Here is a 27,339-nt window from a genome sequence, read left to right as displayed (position 1 = left end):
ACCGATGAGGACATGTTTCCCAAATGCCTCAGTTCTCTTTGATTTTTTGTTTGGAGGTTATTGGAAATAAATTGGGGTTCACATTCCTGGTAGTAGCCTGAACTACCAGAGTCTCTTCAGTCGAATGCGAAGTCAGAAAATCGGAGGTCGCTGGTGCCTGGCAACATGGTCACTGGAGGGCAAGAAAAATGCTTTGTCCAAGGGCCCATCAATGTGTCAGTAAGGGCTTCATTTAATGACAGCAAAGGCTCAAAGGAAACCTGCCCAGAGTGTAACACCTCTGTGAGTATATTAGTCTTTATCTCCTCATACAGGAGTCGTGCCCAAAACCTCAGGTTTATGTCTAATAACCATAGCAAATGAAGCAGTTTCCTCCAGTGGGGGTCTGGGAGGAAATCATCTTCGTATTAGGGAGTATACAGACCACTGGCCTCCTATAAATCATGCAGAGATTGTCATCATTATAGTGAGGGGGCACATCATCCTTATCATTTCCATTGCCCTCTCTGAAGGCGGGCTGACTCTCATGAAAGTCAGAGCCAAAACGTAGTGGAGCATCTGAGGGTGTCTCCATGGCAGTGCCAGTGTTCTATCTGAATCTCAGTAAATAGGAAACAAGTGTGTCAAAGTGAATTCAGCAGGGTACGTCAGTCCTGGCGAGACGAGTAGGACTTGGAGTTTGGCACTAGTAGCTGGTGTGGGTCCTTCTCTGGAGCCATCTAGCTGGAGTCAAACTTGAAGGGACTGGCACATATTTTGGTGTTGTAGTCAATGTGGACACCAAAGCCGGTGTGGAACCGAAAGTGGATTTTGAGAGGCACAAATGACATTGAGTACGGATACAATGGCAGTAACCAGACTGGAGAGCCATTACAAATAGCATTCCTCCCTTTTCAACACACAATAATCAATCTCTAGGTGACACTAATAGTTACACGCTCTCCTGCTTTCCCAATATAACGCAAGAGGACCTAGCAAATCTTTTGATAAAAGTCAAGTCAGGAACTCCAAACAATATCTGCACCCGAAGGTCTCAAGAGAAGTATTTACCTTGTTTCGCAATCTAATACTGTCACTCCTTAATCAATCAATCAATACTGGGGTCATACCCAGTTCCTTTAAAAGGGCAGTCATCGCAGCTATTTTAAAGAAAGCAGGAGCAGATTCCTTGGATTTGAAAAACTGTAGGCATATTTCCCTCCTGCCATACCTGGCAGAACCACTTGAGGCTCATGTAGCCCGTCATCTCATTTTTAGAGGAGTCAGACTTCCGGGACCCGTGTCAAGCGGGTTTCCGACCAGCACATTCTACAGAAGCAGTAATCATGTCAGTTATAGATGACATGCGTAAGGAAGTAGACAGTGATAACACTCAAGCTTTGGTGCTACTTGACTTGTCTGCGGCCTTTGACACCCTCTTGGCTGAATAGGTCAGGGCGGTCATTGGTGGTCATTGGTCTTCTGTGCCCCCGGGTCACTCCTGAGTGGCATAGACTACGTCTCCTCTGCTTGCAGGTACTCCTCTTGAAGGATCCACCCTTGGATTCCACCGGACTCTTTCACCTTCTTCGCCAGTGGAATCTTCACTGAAGTCCTCCATTGTGGTCTACGGTGGTTTCTGACATCACTTCGCACCCGGCTTCCCTGGCGTAGGTATCCTGGTTCCTGGGGTATCCACGGGTAGGGTGACTCTCCAACCTTCCATGGGTTTTCTTCAGGGTCCTCTGGGAAGGGTCATTCTTCAGCAAAACTGTAACAGTGACTTCCCCATTGACTTGCATTGAGTATGCGGCTAAGTTTCCACTCTGTACACGGCCTCCGTGGGATTTCTGGGTATTTATCTTAGGTGATTCCTTGGATCTCCAGCTCTTCTAAGTCTTCTGGGTCAAGTTTTGACTTTAATCGCGGTTCGCATTCCACTTTATTAGTATATGGCTTGGTCTACCCCTGCAGACCACTGTGTATTTGTGCTACTTACCTGTTCTTCTTTAGAAATATTGTCTGCATTGTGTTTAAATCTCCAGGTGGGAGATATACCAATGTGTTAGTGAGTGTGTATAATAAATAGTACTATGTTTACAACTACACTGTGAGGCTCTTTTTCATTAAACCTAAACTACATGATTAGTACTGGTAAAACAAGCTGCTTAACACTTCTTCAGGACTAAGCCCGAAGGCTGCTCTCCACACCTACCTTTTAGAGAGCTTTCTATGGTTGTCTAAGACCACTAAAATCACCATAAGAGTTGCTGGATTACTGCAAGGTGCTCCACCTAAATAAGTGTGCACCATATCCTAAGCCAGCCTCCTAAACATCCTATCATGGACCTGCTGTATTTATTTGCTGTGTGTGAGGAAATGGGGTGCAATATATGGTGTGATTATGTGACCTCACCATGTAATACACTTACCAACCCGTTTAGGACCAGAGGGATTTGTTTGTCAAACCCTTAGCTCGACCCTCGGCAGCTGTGGCTCTGAGCAGTCAGTGCTAAATAAATGAACAACTGTAAAGAATTAAAACAGCACCATAACAATTGCAGAGGAAATATCCAATCCACTCAAGAAATCCGACATAAATTTATAAAAATAGATTGTATTTTTAGGTAAATTAGGACACCAAAACGAAAGAAGAACCACTGGTAGGTTCCGGAGATACAAATCTTTCAGGGGAAACAGGACGCTGAAGATGCTTTAGGATGCTAAAGATGCTGTGCGTTTGTCTGTGGTCTTCCTGCAGCTACTCCTCAGTCCACGAGCTCTGTGAGGTGGCCATGGCCACAAGGGGTCGATGTCCTTTAAAGTCTTCTCAAGTCTGGCACGTCCAGTCACCACTGGGCTATACGTCACCCGGTATCACAGTAACAGTGGAATCCTTCCTTGGGTGCTTACTTGCCTTCTGGGCCACCAAACCGCTCTCCGATGACTCTCCCAGGTCCAGCAAACTCTGGGGCAACCTTTAAGTGTTGAGTCCTGGTCCCTGATGCTGCATAAGTGGCAAGAAGTGGCGAGTTGAAGATCTGGGCTACCAACTTCCCCAATAGTTTTCCTCAGCTGTTGTGGCCCTGTGCTGTAAACAGGAGGTCTGCCAACTGGAATCTCTTGCTTCAGCTTGGCTCAGGAAACTACTTCTCCGCTAACAGGACAGATCAGGCACAGTTCCATCATCTTTGCTAGGCATCAGGTTCAGCAAGTGAAGTCTTCTTCGATGCAACTCTCCGCCTGTTCCTCGGAGAAGCAGGGCAGTCCTTCGGTCCTCTTCTTCAGTATGACTAGATCTGAATACGGGGTGCCACAGATGCCCTTTGATGACCTGAAAAACAAGTTACTTACCTTTGGTAATGCCTTATCTAGTAGACACAATCTAGCCGCAGATCCCTTGCCTTAGTATTATCCCCAGGCGTCAGACTGGATTCGGATATTTTTCATGAGCAGTACCCCTTCGCGCCAGTAGGTGGCGTTGTTCGACTCTGCGTGGCATTGTTGGAAGTGGAGTGCGCTGTGCCTATACAGGCTCAGCGCACTTACATCAATTTCTTTTCACAACTTTCCACGCAAGGCGCACAGAGCCATGAAGAACACTGACCAATGGTGTGAAATACTAGGGCCCTGAACGGGGAAAAGCCCTGTCCCTAGAAATCAGTTCGCAAAGCAGGGGGTGGGGGATGGTGGTGGGGGGGAAGGTCAGTACGGAATTTGCAGCTAGGTAGAGTCTCTACCAAATAACCAAATAAGGTGTTACTGAAGGTAAGTAACCTGTTCATCTGATCGAGACTTCTAACCACAGAGTTCTTACCTTCGAATAGATAACCAAGAAATACCTCCCCGGAGGTTGGTCTGCAAAACTGTTTCACACTCGCAAGTACCGTAGTACCGAACGAGCAAAGGGCCTGTCCCATGTGCTGCTTGGCAGATATCCCATCCCGGAACGCCGCCTGCTAACGCAGTGGTCACAGCCTTAGCTCTGGTGGAATGTGCAGGCAAACCCTTAGGTGATTGCTTCTTGGCCAATGCGTAGCAGATCTTAATGCAGAGCACTATCCATCAGGAGATGGTCCATTTCTGCACAGCCTTTCCATTCTTTGCTACAACAAACCAAACAAAGAGTTGGTCTTCCACCTGGAATTCTTTCATGTGGTGAAGGTAGAAGGACAATGCTCTTTGTGGGTCCAGTCGGTGAAGTCGATCCTCCTCCATAGAGGGATGAAGCGGAGTGTAAAAGGTAGGCAGGGTATTGGACTGGTCTACATGAAAAGAAGTGACAACTTTCGGCTAGGGATCTTCGGCTGTTTGTCTGCCCGGCCATTCAGGGAACCTGCCAGGTGTTGAACCACCAGGGATATGCCCATATGTTCCAGCCATGTCCAGAGAGGCAGGTTCTCTTGACAAAGGGTGCACAACACCACTCCACCCTGTTTGTTGCAGTACCACATGGCGGTGGTGTTGTCCATGAACATCTCCACCAGTCTTCCCGTGATGGAGGGCAGAAAGGCTGTTAATGCCAGCCAGATCGTCCGGAACTCCAGCAGGCATCTGTGGAGTCTGGATTCTGTCGCTGTCTCTACCTCTCCCAGATGGTTGCCACATCCCAGGAGTGACTTATCTGTCACCACCGTCAGATCTGGTTGAGAAAGGAAGAGGGGTCTGCTGCTGACCCAATCACGGTTTGTTAACCACCACTGCAGATCTTGTGCAGTTCCCTCCGAGATCTGGACCATGTCAGAGAGATTCCCCTGATGCTGCGCTCAATGAAACTTCAGGTCCCATTGCAGAGCCGGCATATGCCAGCGGGCATGTGTCACAAGCAGGATGTAGAAGGCTACGAGGCCCAGCAGCCTCTGTCAGTCTCACTGAAACCCAGGATAGAGGCTGAACCATCTGTATCATACTCTGAAAATACTGGAATCGGCATTTAGGACGACAGGCCCGAAAATGCACACGTCCAGAACAGCTCCAATGAAAGGGAGCGTCTGAGAGGCAGTCAGATGTGACTTCGGCACATTGATAGTGAACACCAGCGAGTGCAGGTCTGTTGTAAATTCGAGGTTGAAGAGGATAGCTTGGGATGGGCCCATCTTAAACAGGCAGTTGTGACGATAGGGGAAGACTGGCACCAATGATCTCCACGGAAGAGCTGCAACCACCGCCATAACCTTTGTCAATACTCGAGTGGCACTGGTAAGGTCAAAAAGGAGCACAGTGAACTGAAAGTGCTTGTGGCCCACCGCAGGTAATGCCTGTGGGAGGAGAGGCAGGAAAAGAATGTGTAAGTATGTGTCCTGGAATTCTGTTACCATCCAGTCTCCAGGTCCAGGGCAGACAGGACTTGAGCGAGCGTGAGCATTTTTATTTTCTCCTTTTTCAGGAAGAAATTTTGAGGTTGCAGGTCTGTGATAGGAAGAAGGCCTTTGTCGTTTTTGGGCACTAGAAAACAGTGGGAATAATGACCAAAACGTACTTCTGGTGTTGGCAACCTCTCGATAGCTCCCTTGGCCAAGAGATCAGCTACTTTCTGGTGGATCAAGGAGAGACAGCACTCCGTCAGCCTGTCGCAAGTGGGTGGCATGGGTGGAGTTGATTTCACAAAGGGGAGGGAGTAGCTTCTTTGGACAATGTGAAGAACCCAATGGTCTGAGGGTATTTATCTCCAGTGGGGCAGGTAATGGCATATACTGCCTCCCACTGGGTGGCCACAATGGTAGGAGGGCAAACTAAAGAGGTTTGGAGACTGAGACTACTGGTGGGGGTAATGGGGTGGGGGTTGGGGACTGGCCTAACCCACAGGATCTGTGGGTACCACGTCATCGGCCACGCAGAGGCTGAGACGCTGGAGTGCCATGGTGGCTGGGAGGGTGGGCAAAGACTCGTCTGCAAGCCACTACCGTAGCCACGAAAGGAGTGAAAGGTGGACTGGGGTTGGCAAGGGGCCATGGAAAGGCCCAAGGATTGGCCATAGGCCAGTCATCGTTGAAGCGCTCCAGCGCGGACTCCGCCTCATCTCCGAAGAGATGGGTGCCATCAAAGGGCATGCTCATAAACGACGCTTGGACCACCCCAGAAAAGCCAGTTGTCCTCAGCCAAGCATGAGGCCGCAAGGCCACTGATGAAGAAACCGCTCTGCCTAGCGAGTCGGTCGTGTCCAGCCCACATCGAATAGTGAACTTGGCTGCTTCTCTCCCTTCAGCCATGGCTTGAGAGTATGGTCTGGACTTTCTCTAATACCATGGAGAGCACCTGTGCAACCAAATCCCATAGTGCATAGGTTTAATGGCCCAAAAGGCATGCAGTGTTCACGGACCACAGTGCAAGGCTTGTGGCAGAAAACATTTTCTTTCCTAAGGTGTTCAGCCTCTTTAATTCCCTATCCGGTGGAGTCATAGGGACAGGTTTTACGCAGGAGGTGCAAGTTTCGACCACCAAGCCCACCGGGGTAGGGTGTTGCGTGAGGAAATTGGGGTCCCCTGGGGCAGGGCGGAGCACAGGTGGCAAGCAATCATCCTGTTCACAGGAGCCCATGGGCCGGGTTTGGACCAAGTCCAAAGCAGGAAGTCCACGAGGGCTTCACTGAATGTAATAAGCGGTCCTAAGGGAGTTACTCCCTGCTGAAGCATCTCTGTCAAGACGTTAGTCTTGACTGCCACTGAGGGTAGGCTAAGGTCCAGGTACTTGGCTGCCCTTACCACCATAGCAAAAGAGGTTCCCTCCTCTGTAGACATGACGGACAAATGGAAAGACTTGTGAGAGAGGCTGCTCTAATGTATATGCAGACAGGCTGGAACTAGGGACAGAGAGGGGAAACCAGTTGTCAAACCAGTTTTCCAGTTGGTAGCCACCTCTGGTTTGGGTTAGGGAGCTCGCCAAGAGAGGGATTCTGCCATGTTGGAAGTGGGCAGAATAGAGACTTCTGGGATAGCTAAATGCCACACTTCTGCCACATGAAGTTATTAGGCGAAAGTGAACCTGGTAGCCCATTAGCTAGTGACTGTGTTCTCTCCTGAGAGCATGATCTGATAGAGATTTCTAGCCGCAGATTCCTTACCTTAGAATTATCCCAGGCATCAGAGAGGATCTGGACATTTTTCATTAGCATTATCCCTACGCACTGGTGGGTGGTGTCGTCCACGCCGGAAGTGATGTGCACGGTGCCTATATATGTACCAACACAGCTCACTGACTTCAGTTATTTTCTTTCCGTGACAGTCAGTGCATATCTGAAGAGATCTACCCCCAGTCATTTTCCAACTATCCTTTCTAAACGTTTTGTCTAATTCGTTTTTTAGATCTTCTCCTGGTGTGATAGGATGTCAACTATGAAGGCCTGCTTAAAGCCCTGCAGCACCTGTCACCGACACCCACACCTTGTTTGTCTCTGGTGCGTTGAGCACCACCACCACGCAAAGACCAGAATCAACAGCCGCGCCATGCACTTCAAGACCTTGAGGGAACGCTCCTTGCTGCTTGGCATTAGATGTCACAACAGTCTACATCCCAGTTGAGAGGAAGGTCTTAGGATCGGTCACGAAGCCCAAGATCTTCGTCGCATTCGAGGTTGTCTTTGGCTAAGTCTCACAACAGAAAGAAAAGCAGTTGAAGAGATCTTTGACTTCACCCCGTCCGTTTAAGTCATCTGGAAGCGCTGTTATTCAAGGCCTTGCTCTGCAGTTGAGCCTGCGCCTTGGCAAACTCTGCACCTCCCAGAGTTTCTGGAAGCCGGAGTGACCCCCCACCTTGCTCCATAAGTTCTATGAGGCCCTGCACCTCATATTGGGCGGCCGATCTTGCTGGCGCACCTTCAAGCCCTGTGGTTTCGGGAAAGTCCCTCACTGGTTCTCCGCCAGCGGTTCTGTCCCCTGCTGCAGTTGGGCCTCTTGGATTTACGGATGGATCTGGATTGGTGTTGGTCTCACCACCTCAACCTCCCTGGCGCCGGTCCCTATGCCGATGCTCCTAGCGGCACCATTGAATTTGGGCTAACACCTGTGTGGCTTCCTGCCAGCGAGAGGTAACACCTCTCCCTCATGCACACTTCTATTATGTCCTTTCCTGGGAATTGTTCCCATTTTTCCCCAGGAGGGCAGAAGATTGTCTGGTAAGACAGTCCTTTTGTGCAACCCTAAACAGGCACTGGATGCCTTGGGCCACTAAAATGGCAACTTCTCAAGTTGCACTTTGCCCACCAGTGACATTAAATTCGATTTAACTATTGAAGCGGGTTTAATACCCTGATTTGTTTGATACCTTACAATACCATCTTTAGTAGTCCCAATCAGAGAATGGCAGGGCTGAGGTGTCAAACTGCAAGTTTGTGCTCGCCAATGGGGCGACAACCATCTCCACAGTAAAAACAACAATCTAGGGTTTTTACTGCTGTAACACGTAAAAGGAGATGTGTCACTCATTGGTATGCAGCACCCTGACTTAGGGCTCAATAGGCCTACCTTAGTGATGGCATATATATTAAAAAGTGCAGACTAGGCTTCGCCATTACCTTAAATGACAGTCGAGTTAGTAGTTTAAAACTGCCCTTTCAGTCTGAAATGGCAGACTGGGAGATATGTTTTTCCTTTGTCACACCCAGGGTGGCACAACCAGTGCTGCAATCCCTGGGATGACACTAACTTACAGGCCCTAGGTACCCCTGGTACAATTTTCTAGGGACTTACGAGTAAGTTAGGCTGTGCTAGTTGGCTTTAAGCCAAACAATCTCGTACCTTTTTAAGGTTCAAAGCAAATGCACAGATTCCTAATTAGGAGGGTTAAGGGCATTTCAGAACCATTACACGGAAGCCTAGTAGTCAAAATAGGGCAAAAACTAGGGGTAAGACCTGCAAAAAGCATGTTTTCTTACACAGTGTTTATGTCTTGGAGTTTAGTCTTACTTGAAAGAGATATAGAGTGTTTTGACTTAAATTCTTGATTATACCATTACGCTATTCTCATTGAAGTCACTGCTGGGCTATGTTGCCGATATTACAAGCGGTCTCACAAATTGCGGCACTTGTTCAGTTACTGGTCAAAAGACTTGCTGCTGTTACTTGGAGTTGCCGCCCACTGCCCCGAAAACAGGATTGGGATCTGACTTTCGCTGAGCCTTCTGCCTCCCTACAGAAGAGACCATCGCCTTCTAGGGATATAAAGGGTCCACTACGAAATTATCTTGCCTCTACTTTCAATGATATGTCAAATGATTGATACTGACAAATCCCTCTAGCAAGATATGGTCTGACATCTATGATTGGGGAAGCATGACTTATTTTTCATAACTGACATTCGGCTTTATTGACAGAACTATTCCTAATCTAGGTTTTACATGGTTTACAGAAACATCTTTTGCTGCTATGTGTAAATAAATCTATGTAACTCCATAAGATTAATGGATCACTAATATATGACTAACTTGTGGTATGTACTACTGTAGTGATTTTCTCTCTCTCAATAAAACATATCATAAAAAAGAAAATATTTATCTCCTTAATTTCTGCATCATGCATTAGACGATCTCTGTGTTTGAGTAAAATGCCACAGACTTTAAGGGGCCACATTACAGAAATATATCACTGGTGCAAAAAAAGTGTCAATTAATTTGCACCATATTTGTTGCATATGTAATAGGCAAGGGCAAATTATTGATCAGGCAGATTTCATGCTATTTTTGCTGTGTTTACATCAAACAATTGAAAAATGCATTTCCTCCAACTTTTTAAAATTAAAGAGCTGAGTAAGCTTCAGCAAAAATCCGTTAGTTTCATTCTTATTACATAAATAGGACAAATACTGCAAAATAACGTGCACTACAGCATAACAAAAAATATTTGTGCACAAGGATTTCTTTGTTCGAACCTCTAAATCACACAAAATCAATTATAAGTCGAATGAGTGTCTACACATCAATTTCTAGCCTACCATTTTATCAATTTTTGTGTGGGGAAAAACTGTTGTAAGAAGGCGGGGTCAAATCCTTCCTCCATTCTATAATACAGAAACGCCAAATATAATACAATATAGATATAAACTTTTACCAGTCTAAGTTTTCACTTAACTGTCTCAGATTTTATCGAAATGAAATTCACTTGTGAGATCTCCTTCACATTACCCTACAGGGTTAAGGTCTGAAACTCCACTCACCACTACACATTTAGACTTGTGTACTACTAGAAAAAAAAAAATCAATATTGAGAGTTAGTCATGGTTGTGCAACCTCTTGGTGAACCAACATTACAAGGCCTACCTCTGTCCGTCAAGATGTGCAGACAGCGAGTCACCAAAGTCTCTGCCCCTTTAGGACAGTTTTCCACTAGAAGCAACAGCTCAGGGGAGTTCATTCCCATCCCACGAATCTGTAAATGGAAAAGAAGCAATATTGAGTAATGCATCAGAGCTGTCTGTGATGAAAGGCAAGATAAACGTGAGCAATAAATAATGGTATAAAGTAAATGCAACACCATTTTTATAGTCGATAATAGAGCAACCTAGGGTACAAATTCAGAGAATGAATTAAAATCCTAAATCTACACAGATCTTAATGCAGGTAAGTCTCCATTCTTGGAGATAGCTAATTTTGGGTGAAGTAGTTAGAAGAGGGAAAAGGTCTTCAGAATTGATTTTGTAGGCGGAATCCGAGATGTGTGCTTTAGAGAGTTCGTTATGAAGGTGCATACTATTCTTAGAGGACTCAACACAGCAACCAACCACCACCTCTTCATTAAATCTTTTTAGAAAAAGTGGCTTTCTAATTCTTTCTGAAGCAATAGTCAGGGTGCAAGAGCTAAAAGATTATTGCACAAACGACTGCTGTGATGAAAGCCCTCTGTATGGCTTGTGAAGTCATAGTGACCTGCCCTTGTACTATTTTATGGACTGTCCTGTGCATTTTGCGATCAGTTTAATCAACTTTAATGCAAACTGTATCACAGTTTGACTGAAGCGAGACATCGGATTCGGGCTCTGTTTTTGTGGGATGCCCAAATTGCACTCTTCTTTGTGAGGGTGACATGCAACCGAGGCTATGAAAGACTAACAGTAGTGGTAGCATAATCTACAGACTGGGACAGTCCTCAGCAGTACCACCGTGGAGGGTTGATATACTAGCTTACTCCATATATAGTCTGTGGCAATTCACATCATCATAATTACCTACATTTCTGGACCATGTAGGGGGACTGCCTACATACAAATGTGTGTGCTTCTCATTTGTATCTGCAGTGGTGAATGATGGATTCCGTTGAAGTCTACACGTGTGAAATACAGGATGGTAGTTCCTGGACCTTGGAATGCCAAAGTTCATCTTGACCATGGTTGCCTTCATGTAAACCTCGCCAGCCCACATCACAAACCTGTATCTCTTTATAGATGTGGGGAGGTAGCCCATCAGCAGCCTTGATGTAGCTGCAATTCCCATACCAAACTGAAATATACCCCTCCTCCTATTCAGCTTGCAATCTGCATTTCTGTGGAAAATGTCACCCGAGCCAAATCGGTCTACGAAGGGCCATGAGTGCTCATGACCTATAACATATGGTGATTATGCCAGGAACATGCCCTACTACTAAGAGTTAAGTCCAATAATCTCTAACTACCCTGGGACTTCAAGTAAAGCCCCGACAACAACTTCCTTATCTTTAGTCTGGCTCTTCATTTTTAGTTGTCTTACTGATGTGCTCAAGCATATGGGACACAGAGCTGCAAAAGCACGGCTTTGTGTACTATTACATGTGAATGAAGGAATAGGCAATGCACATCTGCAGCCCTAGGCAGCGACACTTTAGTCAGTACTCCTCGTCTCTGAAAAACTTACCTATCTTTGGAAATCATTTTCCTGATGAATACTTTTTTATTTCACAGCAGACTTAAAAGGCACTGAAGTAATCGCCCAGCAACAGACTGTGAGAAAGTGGCTCTGTATATACTGTTCCTTAATAGGTACAGGGTGTACAGAGTCCACATTCCCCAAGGGTTTGACAGAGGCTAAAGTTAGATATAACCTTACTCTCTAAAGTGGTAGCTTGGTCGAGCAGTAAGGCAGTATCAGAGGACAGTGTAAAGCACTTGTTGTACACACTCAGCAAATGGTCTCACACACTCAATAACTGCACTCTAGGCCAATGGTTTATATATAAAAAAATATATGCTTTTATTTTTGAACCAACAATTGGATTTAAAATATACTTTCTCAGAATGAGATGTTTTATATAAATACTTTTGCAATATGCAATTGACTTTTGTAAACAGTTACAAGTGGTTGCAATAGGCAACTCTATTTTAAACACAACAATGCACTGAGCTCAATGGAAATTTCAAGTTATTTGCAACAGATTACTTTTAGGATTACTTTTGGAATTCCAGGACTGGATCCTAGATTCAGTCCTGGGTCAGTACTTAGAATCAAGTGATGAAAGTCGACTTAATTACTGTAATGATTTTTAAACAATATTTAGCTATTTTAAAAGTTGACACTTTGAAAATATTTCAAAGAAAACAGTCAATGATTCCCTATGGAAGAAAATTTAAGTTGCAGGTACAGTATGTTCTCGTTACTTTTGTAATCCAGTACTGGGGGCCTAGACTCAGTACTGGGACCTTTATCCAAAACAGGTAAGTAATTACGTTTTTAGATATTATATGATTTTCAAAGAATATTTAAAGATTGCAGAAATTGACACTTAAAAGAAATTTCACAGAAAAACAGTCAATGATTTCCTATAGAAGAAAATTGGGTTACGGGTAAGTACAGTTGTAAGTATTTTTCATAATCAGTGCTGGGCACCAAGATCCAGCACTGGGATCTCACCTAAGAGCAGGTGAGTAATTTCGTTTTCGTTACTCGGCTGATTTTTGGTGAATATTTTAAGATTTGAAAGTCCACACTTAGAAGAAATTTCAGGAAAAAAACAGTCAATGTTACCCTATGAGGAAAATAGAGTTATCGGTTTAAGGGTAATTACTCGACTGGCAGAGTTGTGGTTCTGGGCATAGACTCAGGGGTCCCCCAGGGTCAGGTAGGTACAGTTGGTTCACCCTCTGCGACTCTAGGGCGGCCGGGTGCAGAGAGAGTTAGGCCAAATGTTATCCTATGAGGGATAGGGGGGCCTTGGTTTGTGGCTGCTGACTGGCAAGCCACGCGGCTGTGGGAGCTGGGCTCCTGGTCACTTACTCAGGGCATGTGGGGAAGTAGGTAGGTGTAGAGGTTGCTCTGCCAGGGCCACTTGGGCGGCTGGGTGCAGGGTGCTTTTGAGCCCTCGGGCGCTCAATACATTTCAATGGGAAATCTCCGGTTTAGAAAAAGGCTGCAAGCTCGGGGACGAGGATTCTTCAGGTGCCACCACCACTTCGAGAAGTAAGTTGGGTAGTTGGAGGATAGGTAGGTACCCCGGGATTGGGCACAGGGGGCCGCGGGGCGCCGCGTGCAGGGGTGCTTTTTGGTGTCGGGAAATCTTACCCTCTGTTGATCGCGGTAGGGGGGGCACCTTGTTCTGAGGCTGCAGGCTTCTTCAGGAGGGTCGAGGGAGGTCCTTGGGTGCCGGACTCGGGGTCACAGTCGCCGTGGGGTCGTCCTTGTGGTCTTTGTTCACTCCGGCACTGGCCAGGCTTGGCTGGTGCAGAGTGTGCTGGGTTTGCGGTTCCGGGCTGCTGCCAGGGATTAGAGGTAGGTTTTGAGTAGAACCTCTACTCATGGGAGTCCCAGGGGCTTAGAGCCAAAAGGTAGCCAGATCCTCCGGGGTTTGTGAGGTTGCTGGCCACAATAGATGCCGGGTTGGAGCAGGAGCAGGTTCGAGGGTCGACAGGCCGGTAGGGCTGGGGCCAAAGCAGTTGGTGTCTTCCTCTTCTTAGCAGCTGCAGGGCAGGTATTCTTTCTTCTTGCTCTTCTTTGTATTTTGGAATCTGGAATCTGGGGAAGGAAGGTTCAGGGTGCCCCTAAATACTAGATTTAGGGGTGTTACAGGTAGGTATGGGGCAGGGATCAATGGGTCCCTGTCCTGGGGTGGGTACACCCCCTATCCTGCCTCTCTCCTGTGGGAGGTGGGCAGTAGCCTAGTCCTGATAGGGTAGGGCTTCCCATCTTCAAGATGGCGAGAGCCCGGAGATGTGCTTCACCTCGCCTCCCCCACCTGAGGGGTGGGGTTGGCAGGCTGGCACATCCCCTGTCCTTATTTGGGGTTTCCGGCCAAAGCTTCCCGCCAGAGTGGTGGGATGCAGTGGCCTGGGGAAGCTCACGGAGGCGGCATGCCTTTGAAGCTTCCCTCTGTCCATCCTGGGGAAGGAGATTTAGCACCTTGCCCAGGATGTTCATTGTTGCAGGCCCAGGAGAGCAGGGGCTCTCTTACCCAGGGGTCCAGCAACATGTCTGCTGTGTGGCAGCCTAGGCAGCCTCAGAGGAGACGTGGATTGTTGGTTAGGTTTCAGGGGGCCTCTCTAAGATGCTCTCTGTGGTGCTTGGTACATTAAATCCCACACTGGCATCAGTGTGGGTTTAATGTGCTGAGAAGTTTGATACCAAACTTCTCAGCCTTCAGTGTTACCATTATGGTGCTGTGGAGTTCGTGTTTGACGAGCTCTCAGCACCATGTACTCTTAAATGGCAGCACTGCACTTAGTGCTCAGGAATGGACCTGGGTACTGTAGGGGCACAGGGCTCCTGCTCCTGTGCCCACACCATTGGCATAAGGCACCCAGCTAGAGGGGTGGCTGATGTATGCCATGGCAGTGTAGGTGATGGGCATGGCACACAGGGATGTGTGTCATGTCGACTTTATTTTGTCTTGCACCCAGACACCCAGCCTGCAAAGGCAGTGTGTGTGTGTAAGGGTACAGGGCCTCTAAGGGTGGCACAATGAGTGCTGCAGCCCTTAGAGGCCTTCCCTGGTCACAAAGCCCTGGGTACCCAGGGTACCATTTACCAGGGGCTGACATGTTGCCAGTGTTTGTCAATTTGGGATTTGTTTGTTTTAGGGAAGGAACATAGGCCCTGGGCACCTGATTGGCAGGAGTCCAGGGCACACTCAGTCAAAGTACATTCAGCAATTCAGCAAAAAGTGGGGGCATACCATGCAAGAAAGATGGCACTTTCTAAGACACAGACTAGATCCAGAAACAGTCATATCAGCAAATAGACGTTATGGGATTCCACATGAACATTGGTCGCAGATGAGATGACATGGCTCCAATAAATATATGGTCGGGTCTTGAGGAGTAGGAGATGCCTGATGGACAATAAGGATTATGTTACTTACCCTGTAAGCATCTGTTCTTTGCACGTAGTGATGTAGATTCACATGCGGTGCATACGTCCGCCATCTAGTGTTGGGCTCGGATGATTCCAAGTTGTTTTTGTTCCAAGCAATTTCCTTCGGGTCATGATCCTCTTTAGAATACTGTGCATGGTCATCAACACCACCTTCAGAATGTTTTGCCGTGGGTAGGTGAGAATGTAAGAATGCTGTGTATGTAAGCATTAAGATGGCCATATGTTAGTTTGAAATAAACCTACACAAGAATATGGGGAGGAGGGATGGCGCATGTGAATCTACAGAACACCATGCCAAAAACAGATGCTTACAGGGTAACTAACAATCTGCTCGTGGCATGTGTGCTTTGCATAGACTGTAAAGCAGCCCCTCAAATAGGTAGTGCTTAACTTGTGGGGGTTGCAGTTGGCATTGGCTTGTTGGCGTGATAATACATCCACACAATAATGTTTTGTGAAGGTGTGCAGAATAGACCATGTTGCTTCTTTGCAAATTTCAGCAATAGGAATGTTTCCTAAAAAAGCCATAGAAGCTCCAATGTTTCTAGTGGAGTGTGCTTTTGGTTGAACAGGTAAAAGTTGTTTAGCCTTCGTATCGACATGTCTGTATGCATTTACCTATCCATTTTGAAGTGCCTGATTTAGAAATGGCTTCTCCAAAATGAGGAGGTGCAAAGGCAATAAACAATTGTTTCGTTTTTCTAAATGATTTAGTCCTGTCGCACAAGTTACTTACGTGTGTAACAATATAGCTGTAAGAGACATTAGTTAGTGATAGATTCCTTACCTTAGAATATCCCCAGGCGTCAAGACTGGATCCGGAAAGTTTTTGTCAGCAGTACCCTTGCGCGCCGCGTACGTCGCTGGCGTTGTAGTCGCCGAGATGATGTCGTAGGAGCTACTTAGACTTGCCCACGCGCGCTGACGTCAGTTCTGTACACGACTATTCCGCGCCAGGAACGCAGAGCCATGCCAGAGACCGACTACTGGTGCAATAGAACTAGGACCCTGAAAGGGATGACCTGAACCCTAGAGAACAGTTCGCCGAACGGGGAGGATGGGCGGGTGGTAAGGAATCTATCACTCACTATTGCCTCTTACAGATATATCATTACACAAGTAAGTAACTTGTGCATCTGAAAGAGCCACGTTAGTGATAGATTCCTTACTTTAGAATACATACCCAAGCAATACCAACCCCGGAGGAAGGTCTGTGAAATGAAATCACACCAGAAAGTCATGGAGAACCGACCGGCCAAAGAAGACGTCTCTCCGGACTTGACTGTCAAGGCAATAGTGCTCAGTGAAAGTATGCAGCAAGGCCCACGTAGCTGCCGGACAGATATCTTGCAGGGGGACACTGCGTCCTAATGCTGTAGTAGCTTCTGTCGCCCTGGTAGAATGGGCGCCCAGCCCAACCGGAGGTTTCTTTTTAGCCAGAAAGTAACATGCTTTAATGCACAAGACAACCCATCCGGAGATAGTCCGCTTGTGCACAGCCCGACCTTTCTTGGCACCCAGGTAGCCAACAAAGAGCTGGTCATCCACCCGGAACTGCTGTGTGCGGTTGAGATAGAATGAAAGCGCATGTTTTGGGTCCAGGCGGTGGAGCCTCTCTTCCTCTCTTGAAGGATGCGGAAGCGGAAAGAAAGGGGGCAAAGTAACAGTTTGCCCGAGATGAAAGGCAGTGACTACTTTCGGTAGAAAGGAGGGACGTGGTCGAAGCACAACCTTGTCCGGACGAATCGACAGGAAAGTAGGTTTACATGAAAGAGCCTGAAGCTCACTCACACGCCTGGCGGAGGTGATGGCCACCAGGAAGGCAGTTTTTAAAGTTAGTATTCTCAAAGGACAGTTATGAAGAGGCTCAAAGGGAGCGCACATTAAGTATGTGAGAACCAGGTTCAAGTCCCACTGAGGCATTACAAAAGGAATAGGAGGGAAAAGGTGAGTAATGCCTTGAGAAATCTATTGACAACATGGGACTTGAAAATAGAGGGCTGATCAGGCAGCCTGAGAAAGGCTGAAAGAGCAGAAAGATAGCCCTCGATAGTGCCCAGAGCACAGCCCTGCTGGGCCAAAGAGAGAAGGAACAATAGGACCTCAGAAAGAGGGGCAGAAAGGGGATTTACAGCTTTCGCTGTGCACCGTGCGACACATTTTTCCACCGGCAGGCGTATACAGTTTTAGTCGAGGGACACCTGGCTGCCAGAATCACATTGCAGACTTCAGCAGGCAAGTCAAATGGAATCAACTATCGCCGATCAATCTCCACGCAAGGAGGTGGAGGCTGGATAGGTTAGGGTGGAGGACCATCCCCTGGTGCTGCGACAGGAGATCCTCCTGACGAGGCAGTCAGATCGGGGGATCCACGCTCATACTGAGTAGCTCGGGATACCAAACTCTTCGTGCTTAGTCCGGTGCCACAAGATTGACTTGGGCTCGGTCGCGTCTGATCTTCTTCAGCACTCTGGGTAGAAGTGGTATAGGCGGAAAGGCGTACAACAGACCGCAACTCCACTCGCGACGAAAAGAGTCTCCGAGCTAGTGCTGCCTTGGAAACTCCAACGCGCAGAACTGCTGACATTGCGCGTTCTCTTTGGTGGCGAATAGATCTATCCAAGGTTCTCCCCACTGCTGAAAGAGACCTTGTGCCACGTCCGAGTGAAGACACCATTCCTGATCCAACATGCATCTGCGGCTGAGTTCGTCCGCCCTGGCGTTCAGAGAACCTGCCAAGTGTTGAACCACCAAGGAAATGCCTTGACTTTCCTAGCCATGTCCAGAGACGCAGAGCCTCCTGACATAGGGTCCACGACCCCACCCCGCCTTGCTTGTTGCAGTACCACATGGCGGTGGTGGTGTCTGTGAACACCTGCACTACTCTCCCCTTGACAGAGGGAAGGAATGCTTTCAGTGCAAGTAGGATCGCCCTGAGCACCAAAAGGTTGATATGGAGCTTGGACTCCGCCAGAGACCGGAGGCCTCTGATCTCCACCTCTCCCATGTGGCCACCCCATCCCAGGAGGGACGCATCGGTCACCACTATGTGCTCCGGTTGGGGAAGGGAAAGCGATCTGCCGCTTTCCCAATGCTGGTCCGTGAGCCACCACTGCATGTCCTGTGCAGTGCCCTCCGCGATCTGGACGTAGTCGGACAGGTTTCCCCGATGCGCGTCCATTGGAACTTCAGGTCCCACTGCAGAGCCCGCATATGCCACCTGGCATGATTGATCAGCAGGATGCAGGAGATCATGAGGCCCATCAGTCTCAGGGTCGTCCTGACGAAAACCCAGGACCAGGGCTGAAAGATCAGAATCATAGCCCGTATGTCCCAGACTCGCTGTTCGGGAGGATAAACCCGAAACTGCGCCGTATCCAGAACCGCTCCGATGAAGAGGAGCTTCTGAAAGGGAATCAAATGTGATTTCGGCACGTTGATGGAAAACCCCAGCGAATGCAGGAGGTTGGCCGTAGTCTGGAGGTGGGAGACGACTGCCTGGGGCGAGCCCGCCTTCAACAACCTGTCGTCGAGATAGGGGCAGACTTAAACCCCTGATCTGCGCAGATGAGCTGCGACCACTGCCATCACTTTCGAGTACACCCGAGGGGCGCTGGTATGGCCGAAAGGTCGCATAGTTAACTGAAAGTGCTCGTGGCCTACCGTGAACCGCAGGTAACCCCGTTGGACCGGCAGGACGGGTATATGAAAATATGCATCCTGCAAGTCCAACGCTACCGTCCAGTCTTGTGGGTCTAGGGCAGACAAGACCTGAGAAAGCGTGAGCATCTTGAACTTCTCCTTCTGAAGGAAGCGATTTACGTTCCGGAGGTCTAAGATAGGACGCAGGCCCTTGTCCTTCTTTGGAATCAAGAAGTAGTGGGAATAACAACCACAACCTATTTCTGACGTGGGAACGCGCTCGATGGCCCCCTTGGCCAAGAGGGCCGCAACTTCCTGCTGGAGAAATGTCAAGTGATCCCACGACATGCGGTGGTACCGAGGTGGCATGGCTGGATGGGTAGTCTCGAAGGGGAGGGAGTAACCCCCTCGGACTATCTGCAGAACCCACCTGTCCGAAAGTGATGGTGTGCCAGTGGGGGAGGTGATGGCGAATCCTGCTGCCCACTGGCAGGCATGAAACACCTGACTAGGAAGGTTTTGAGGTGGCGGCAGGGGTGGACTGACCCGCCCGCTGGCCCCGTGACCCACCTCGACAGGCACCCCGACCGGCTGCACTGAGACTGTGGCTGCGCATGCCGGAGGCTCTGAAAGGAATGCGTTTGGGCGCCTCAACCCCGACCTCGAAAGGAGCGAAAAGCAGACCCCAAGGAAGCACGCGTGGTGGCAAGACCCAAGGACTGGGCCTTAGCCCGGGAGTCCTTAAAGCCTTCCAAAGTGCTATCCGCCTTTTCTCCAAAGAGGCATGTGCCATCAAAGGTCATGTCCAACAAAGTGTTCTGGACATCCCCTGAGAAGCCAGCAGTTCTGAGCCAAGCATAACGGCGTAGCGCCACCATTGTGGAAATTTCCCTGCCGAGGGAGTTGGCTGTGTCAAGACCACAACGGATAGTGAATTTTGCAGCATCTCTCCCTTCGGTAATGGCTTGGGAGAGCACAGCCCGAGCCTCCACTGGACACTGAGACAGCACCTGTGTGACTGCGTCCCACACAGAGTGGGAATAGTGGTCCAACAGGCACACAGTATTCACTGCCTGCAACCCAGAACTGGCAGAGGTGAAAATCTTTTTCCCAAACTGCTCCAGTTTTTTAGATTCCTTGTCCGGAGGTGCGGAAGGGAACGCGCTAGGACCCCTGTGTTAGGCTTGGTCCAGGTGCTTAACAGAATGTCTGTAATCGTGTCATTAAAGGGCAGTGGCGGCTGCGCAGAGGAGGTCCCTGGCTGCAGCACCTCAGTCAAGAGATTGGTTCTGATTGTCACAGATGGGAGCTTGAGGTTAAGAGCCTCAGCCGCCATGGGGGTGGGGGGAGGGGGGGTTGTGTTGAATTGTGTATCATATTGATCTGCTCACTGAAAGTACAGTACCTGTCACAAGAGGTACTAGTTGATCGTCTTGTTCGCATATAACCATTGTCAATGCTGGAAATGTGGTAATGCATAGATGGAGGGGCAGATCTTTGTAAAATGGTTCCCAGATCTTGGTCGAAATTCCGAAAAATGCGCAGATGGCACATGGATATAGGATGTACATGTATTGTCTTTTGTGTGTTTTTGCTATGTTCAATAAAGATATTTAAAAAAAAAAAAAAAAAGAGCCTCAGCCGCCCTGCGCAACACCACAGAAAAAGTCCCAACCTCTTCCGTAGCTACGGAAGTAGGGGACAGTGTACCAAGGTGCGGAGAGAAATCCAGATCGCCTGGACTTTCCATATCACCCTCCCACTCCGTTTCATCCTCGCATTGAGCTGTGAGAGGGTCCTTGGACCCTTCCCAGTACTCCCCTTCGTCCACTGGTCATGTAAGTGGCCGTTAAGGACGAGGGGCCCGGGGAAAGGGAATAAACTCACCACCTGGAATTGGAATCGGAGGATAATAGACCAATCCATGGTTGACTTAGTCCGGCCCCGTAGGCAACAGCGTCGTGTCCGGCGTCGAAGGCGTCACAGGGTATCTTGCCAGTGTAGCTGGGGCCAAAGGCGGCGGCACCGGGGCAGAACCACCCTACGGGTCCACGGGGCCCGAAGGCGCTCCGGAGAGATCAGATGTGGGAAACAAACGGCACATGGCTGACAGGAATACCTGTATTTCTTCCGAAGTCGCGTGCGGGCCCGTGAAAGGCAGGTAGGATGCAGGCAACAACGGAGGCTCCACTGGAGCCACGGGGGAGTGACCACCCGCCCCCTCCATCACATCCAGCGACCGGTGCGGGGTAGACGAAGAGCGACGTCGCATTTTCGACTTCTTATGGCACCTTGACTTACCTGTCCCCGATTCTGACAAACGATGGTGTCGGCTCCGCAACCTGTCCCTCGACCTCCTACGGGAGCAGGACCTTGAGCAGTGCGGAGCCCATTGCCGGGCCTCCAACAACATTTGGGAACGCTCCCGCAAAGCCTTCGACGCCATGGCCCGACAATCGGGGCATGCCTCAGGGTCATGGGCATGCCCCAAGCAGAAGAGAGACACATCATGCGGGTCCGCCACCGACATGGTTCAACGGCAGTCCCTACAGGATTTAAACCCGGGCATCCCTACTGCACCAGGAGTCGAGTACTTGACAAAACAAAAAGCCTCAAAAACCAAGTTAAAAGATTAACTTTGAGTACCGCTCTCTCTCCGATCTGCGCTCGCTGGCGCGGAAAAAGAAAGAACTGACGTCAGCGCGTGTGGGTGCATCTAAGTAGCTCCAACGAGGTCATCTCGGCGACTACAACGACAGGAACGTATGCGGAGCCGCACGACGATGCCTACCGACACGCAAGGGTACTGCTGATGAAAACTTTACGGATCCAGTCTGACGCCTGGGGATATTCTAAGGTAAGGAATCTATCACTAACATGTCTCTTTCAGATAAAGTAATACATTAATGTCCTTTTTTACATCCAAAGTGTGTAATGTCCCTTCTGCAACTGTGTCTGGTTGTGGGAAAAGCACAGGCAAATCAATGGACAGATTAATATGGAAACTGGAAACTACTTTTCGTAGGTATTTAGGGTTAGTTCTAAGCACTACCCTGTCCCTGAGTAGTTGAAAGGAAGGCTCTTCTAGGGTTAATGCCTGAATTTCACTGATTCTTCTAAGAGAAGTAATAGCAATTAAAAAAGGCAAGTTTCCATGAAAGATATTGCAACTGACATGAATATAATGGTTCGAAAGGAGGGCCCATTAATCTTATTAGGAGAATGTTTAAATTCCATGCCGGGGCAAGTTAATGTCCAAGGGTAATAATTCTCATCATCATAAAACTTTATTTCGGCACATTTGGCTATAAAAGCACAGTTAGAATAACAATTTAGAATACAATAAAATACGTATAATTAAAAAAATAATAAAAGAGAAGATCTGTATTTCGCGTTCTGGGGCAGCATTTCCACACATCACCCAGCTTAGTAAACAGGACATAAAGTGCTTGTGAAATATACATTGAGAGTCTATCTCCAAGAGATGTTTTTTGCTCCGTTGTGTATTACAGTTTAAAATTTAAAATTGCGAAGCATATAAGATAATAACAAGTAAACAAAAGGACAATGCATTTACTCGGACATCATATTTGCCCCTAGTTAGCAGCATAGGGATTAGCTAAAGCTAAAAACCTTGAGGGGCAATGATCTATATACATTTAGTATGGGCAAGTGTTAGTCATAAAAAATAATTCAATTGTTTTTACATCAGACAAATAAATACAGTATGTGAGAAAATCAGCAATAAAAATATTAAAACATAAGGAGTCATGGGCTATTGTCATTCCTATTTGCAATCTTTTTTAGGATGGCTCTACTTGTGCACCACATGGTAAATAAAAAGCATGAGATTGAGAACACAATGGGCATGTGTGTATCAGATTTTAATATCCTATGCACATTGCAACAGTGTCTGGACCCTCAAATTCCTACAGAGTTGAAGTAGCCATCGCGACCTTGCCCTCCTATACCCCTGACAGAAAAATACCACATGGAGTTCCGTCTCCTCTGTGTTATTGCACGCAGGGCACTCCCAGTTAGTGGAGCCCTCCCATTTTTATGTAAATGAGCGCAGCAGAAGGACTCCGTACCTAAATTGCAAATAAAGCTTCTTGGCAAGGAGTGGCTGTATGTTGTCCAACACAGATTCTAGGGTATATGTATTTTTTACTTCCAGAAACTCAGCAGTCAGTCGGCCCGCTGAAGGCCTTATCTCGAGCTGGGTGAGTTTGTAATCTCAATAACTCTCTACCAGGGCCTTTCTGGAAGTCATGAGGTTTCTTCTGCTTTGTGCCACAGTCTACCTCTACTCAGGTCCTCACATGTTTTCTTGACATACAACAGCTATGGCAGCTTGCCTGCACCTCGCAACCCCATGACTTCAGTCAGTTCTTCCCTATATGAGGCTAATATTCAGGGGTGCACCAAAGGCAATGCCAGTATAATATGGGTTTAAGAGCAACTCCTTCCTCAATGGGCATAATCCCGAGATCCATGCGGAGAGGTGTTAGTGGTGTGCTAGAAGGAAGTCCTATAAGTTGACTGGAGAATAAATTCTAAGTGCGAGCTAACGGACCAGATGGACAGAGCCCCCATAGTTGTGCTCCATATAGTGCAGCACTCCTGGCCTGTACCTTGTAAATTTCCACCACTGGACTTACCAATTTTTCAGAGCAAGTCCTATATAATTTTAAATAGCCCCTGTTGTCTGGGTTAGTTTCAAGCTTGCTTTGCTGATTTGGGCTCCCCAATTCATTCACTCTGTCAGTGTAATTCCCAGGTACTCTAAGATGGTTTCCCTCTCTAAAGGACCTCCATCCAGGCAAGGATTTGGACGAGCGGTGTTACCTACATTAAAAGCCATGTACTTTGTTTTTTGTAGGATAATTTCCAGTCCCCGTTGTTTGCAGAAAGCACTAAAATTGTTAAGGGTCCTCGGAATTCCCATAAGGGATTTTGCAAGCAGGAGCGTGTCATCTGCAAATATCAGGGCAGGTATTTTGCGTTTCGCCAGTCTGGGAGCATCAATGTATTCCCCGGCGTTCAATGATTCTATTAAGCCATTAATAAAAAGGCAGGAGAGAGTCGGGCCAGGAGGAAATCTTGCCGGACCCCTCTCTCCACAGGCAGGGGGGATGAAAGTTCGTCATTTTTGCCATATCTTATTTGGGCAAAATTGTCTTCATGTAAGCCTTTTAACTGATAGCAAAGATACTCTGGGACTCCCATAGCTAGTAAAATTGCCCAGTTTGTCCCTCTGTACCAGATCGAAGGCAGATTTAAGGTCTACAAATAGGAGGTAGAGGCTGCCACCCTCTACACAAACAGTTTTCCAGTGTATCATTTGAAGCCTAAGGATCTGATCGGTTGTTGATGTCTTTGCACGAAACCCGGCTTTAAGGGGGGTAAGGATGTTATGTTCCTCCATCCAATTCTGAAAACGCCCCAGTAGGACACGGGGCAAATATTTTTTGGCTTACATCTATCAAGCTAATTGGGCGACAGTTGACAGACGAAAACGGGGAACCCTTTTTAGGTCGAGCCTGTAACAGCGCTTGCTCTGTTCTGGCGAAGACTTTATGTAAGGGCTTTGAGAAATCACTCCAGAGGCTCGCACACGCTCCTGCGTGTGCTTTTTGTTTTGTCCCTGGCTATTGGCCTATGCGTGCGTCTTTTTTACAAAGACAGCACGCAATTGGGCCAAGGCGGGCGCATTGCTCTGCCCATGGCCTATTGGTTGCGGTTACCCGCACGGGCTCCATGTGTTTTGAATTATCGTGATAATTCAAAACACATGTCTCGGTGTGGCGCGCTCTCGCGCCTAGCGTTGCAATGCGCAGATTCCGAAAACGTCATATCCGAGCCTCGCTGGTATTGATCCAGCATCAAGGGATTCCCCAGACGTCACTGCCCAGCCGCGGTGGGAATGGTCCCAGCCACGAGGGCTTCCCCACGCTCGTCACCAGAAACAGAGCTGCTCCCAACACTAGTTTTATGCGTGATAGCCCAGCGATAAAGCATTACACTGCACCTCCTTGCGGTAAAAGTTTCCTCTTGGCAGGACGTGGCTTTGTAGTGTACCGTCCACTCCAACCACATTCGTTGGCCCCCTCACCGATTCACCCAAAAGGAAGAGGAGTCACCTGCAAGCACACCCACGCCAGCGGGTTCCAACTGGCTCAGGAGCCCAGTCACGCTCCCGCGCATACACCCACCTTGTAGGCCAGCTAAATAGTCGTTCTTTCTTCCTCCCTGGCAGCATAATAACAGTGCAGAGCGCATCTGCATAGGGCACGATGACTGCTGCTGCGTCAGCGAGTGAGTCACCGGAAGACCGATGAAACTGTAACCGGTATTAACTCACTACCAGGCGTCGTGCCAACTACAAACCCACGACAAGTACGGATTATAAGGAACAGGCAGTGATGGTGCAGCACGCACTCCTCTGGTACATAACAGCCAATAAGGACACACGGTGGCGGGCAGCACGCCAAGTCTCCAGATTGGCGTCCAGCCTGCGGCATGTAAATGCAGGCGCGTGATGATGACAGGTGGTCGAAGGGTCTGTTTTAGATGTCGTCTATGCATGATGCGCCAAGGCAGGTGAGGCGCAAGCACTGCAGAGGCCCTATTGTGAAAAGCAGGGGTCTGTCTGTATTGGCAAAGGCGACCTGAGTTTCCTCTCGTCACAGTGCCCTGAGTTAGTGAGGATGCCCAAAGCCGAACGGTTTCTCCCAGCAGTGCCCTATGCTGGTGCAGATGCTCAGAGGTACACCAGAACAATGCCTGTCCATGCAGATGTTTCTCACAGCACCTTCCTCTCAGCACTGGAGAAAGGCCTGGTTTCTTACGGCAGGGGCTGTTAGCACTGGAGAAGGGCCCAGCGGTTTCTCAATGTTTAGCACTGGACCGGGTGCCCTGAAGTGAACAGAGCAAGGCCTGTCTACACTGGAGAAGGGGTCTTGAGTTTCTCACAGTAAAGCCAGGTAGCAGTGGAGAAGGTGCCCTGAGGTTTCTCACAGTAGTGCCGGTCAGCAGTGTGGAAGGTGCCCTGAGGTTTCTCTTGGGAGGACTCGTCAGCAGTGGGGAAGGTGCCCTGAGGTTTTTCACAGTAGGGCCGGTCAGCAGTGGAGAGGGTGCCCTGAGGACTGTGTGCGTTGAAGATGAGATGGTGCCCCGTGGTTTCCCACGGTAACACCCTGGCGGGATTGAAGCTGGTTCCCTGATGTTTCCCACAGTACCTTCCTGCGAGCACTAGAAAGGTGTCCGAAGGTTTCTCACAGAATTGCCTTTCTTGATTGATCCCTAAAGATTCAAGATGGCTTCGCCCCTTGTGATGAATGTGCCCGAGAGTTCTCAGAGGAGTGCCCTGTATGTTCCCAGACATGTCCCTCTACACAGCCATAGCCGTTATTAGAAGAAAACCTTGAACTAAATAGCAACTCCATATTCACTCATTATTATGTTACAGTAGTATTATACCCAGAAGGTTCTTCTTGTGCTGCTAACATTACAGAGTGGCTGCTCCCAGCAGTTCTCCCTGGACTTGTGACCTCTGTCTGGTTTCTTATTGCCTCCTCTTTGTGCTGTAGATGGTTCTAAGTAGGGCTTTAAGTGGGATGAAAAAAATGGAGGGTCTCTCAAAGGGACATGGCCAATGTAATTAGGGAGTGGCTTAAAAACACTTAAGCTAAAAAATCTGTGCTTAGCATAGTGTGCCGTCCGACTTGTATTTTGCCGTTTCTCTCATTTCATCTAGATATATGATACAACAAGTAACATCATACCTACAACAAGTCAGGACTATTGGCTTTTTCAATGGTTGTTAGTTGCACAAGATAAATAAGCAGCAACTATGGTTTGAATACAATTCTGAAAAAGCTTCCACTTAAAGCCCTGGTAACACCACGACAATGTAGCTGTTCCTGAGTTTCAAAATGAGAAGGGAAATGCAGAGAGAAAATGACTTTCTTTAAAGGATATCCCTTCCCCTGCAACGCTCACCTGGCATGACGTCATGCCGTAACTTCTCCACTAGTGAGAAGCGCACATATAAGTGCCTGCTGTCACTGCAGTCCGGAAATAAACCAACTGCCTGTGGCAGGACACAAGACAGAGCCCGGTAGAGACCCGTTTCGAGGTAAATGTAAACGTGAAGTCTTATACTTTACTTACAAGGTCCCAAAGCCGAGACCTATTGGCTATGCCAATGCTTGTTATAGATTGGTATTATTTCGGCCCCTGCCCAGGTGGTGGGAATCACCATGCCTTGAAGAATAGCATTAAACAGGGAGGACAGATAAGGAGCCCAAACAGTTGGCTCAGAGCATAAGAGGTCACCAAGGATCTTGTCCAGCCCTGCAGCTTTGGCTGGTTTAATCATACCCAGGGCGTCGGTTACCTCTCTGAGAGAGATTGGGGTGTTATCTGCAGGTGTCGGGCCAGGGGACGGTAAA

The 27,339-nt window shown here is 48.2% G+C and overlaps 1 protein-coding gene across 7 annotated transcripts in view; it reads right to left on the bottom strand.

Moving 5' to 3' along the window:
* SYMPK (symplekin scaffold protein) overlaps nucleotides 1-27,339 on the bottom strand; it is a 1,117,730-nt gene that overhangs the window by 266,595 nt on the left and 823,796 nt on the right. For all 7 annotated transcript variants that reach the window (XM_085625602.1, XM_085625603.1, XM_085625599.1 and 4 more), the window contains one exon: nucleotides 10,229-10,337. In XM_085625602.1, coding sequence (XP_085481728.1) covers nucleotides 10,229-10,337 — 109 coding nt within the window. The remainder of the gene's footprint in view (nucleotides 1-10,228; nucleotides 10,338-27,339) is intronic.

Source organism: Triturus cristatus, chromosome 9, assembly GCF_964204655.1.
Source record: "Triturus cristatus chromosome 9, aTriCri1.1, whole genome shotgun sequence".
Lineage (NCBI taxonomy): Eukaryota > Metazoa > Chordata > Amphibia > Caudata > Salamandridae > Triturus > Triturus cristatus.
The sequence above is the reverse complement of the archived record's forward strand: the minus strand, read 5'-3'. Positions and strand labels throughout refer to the sequence as shown.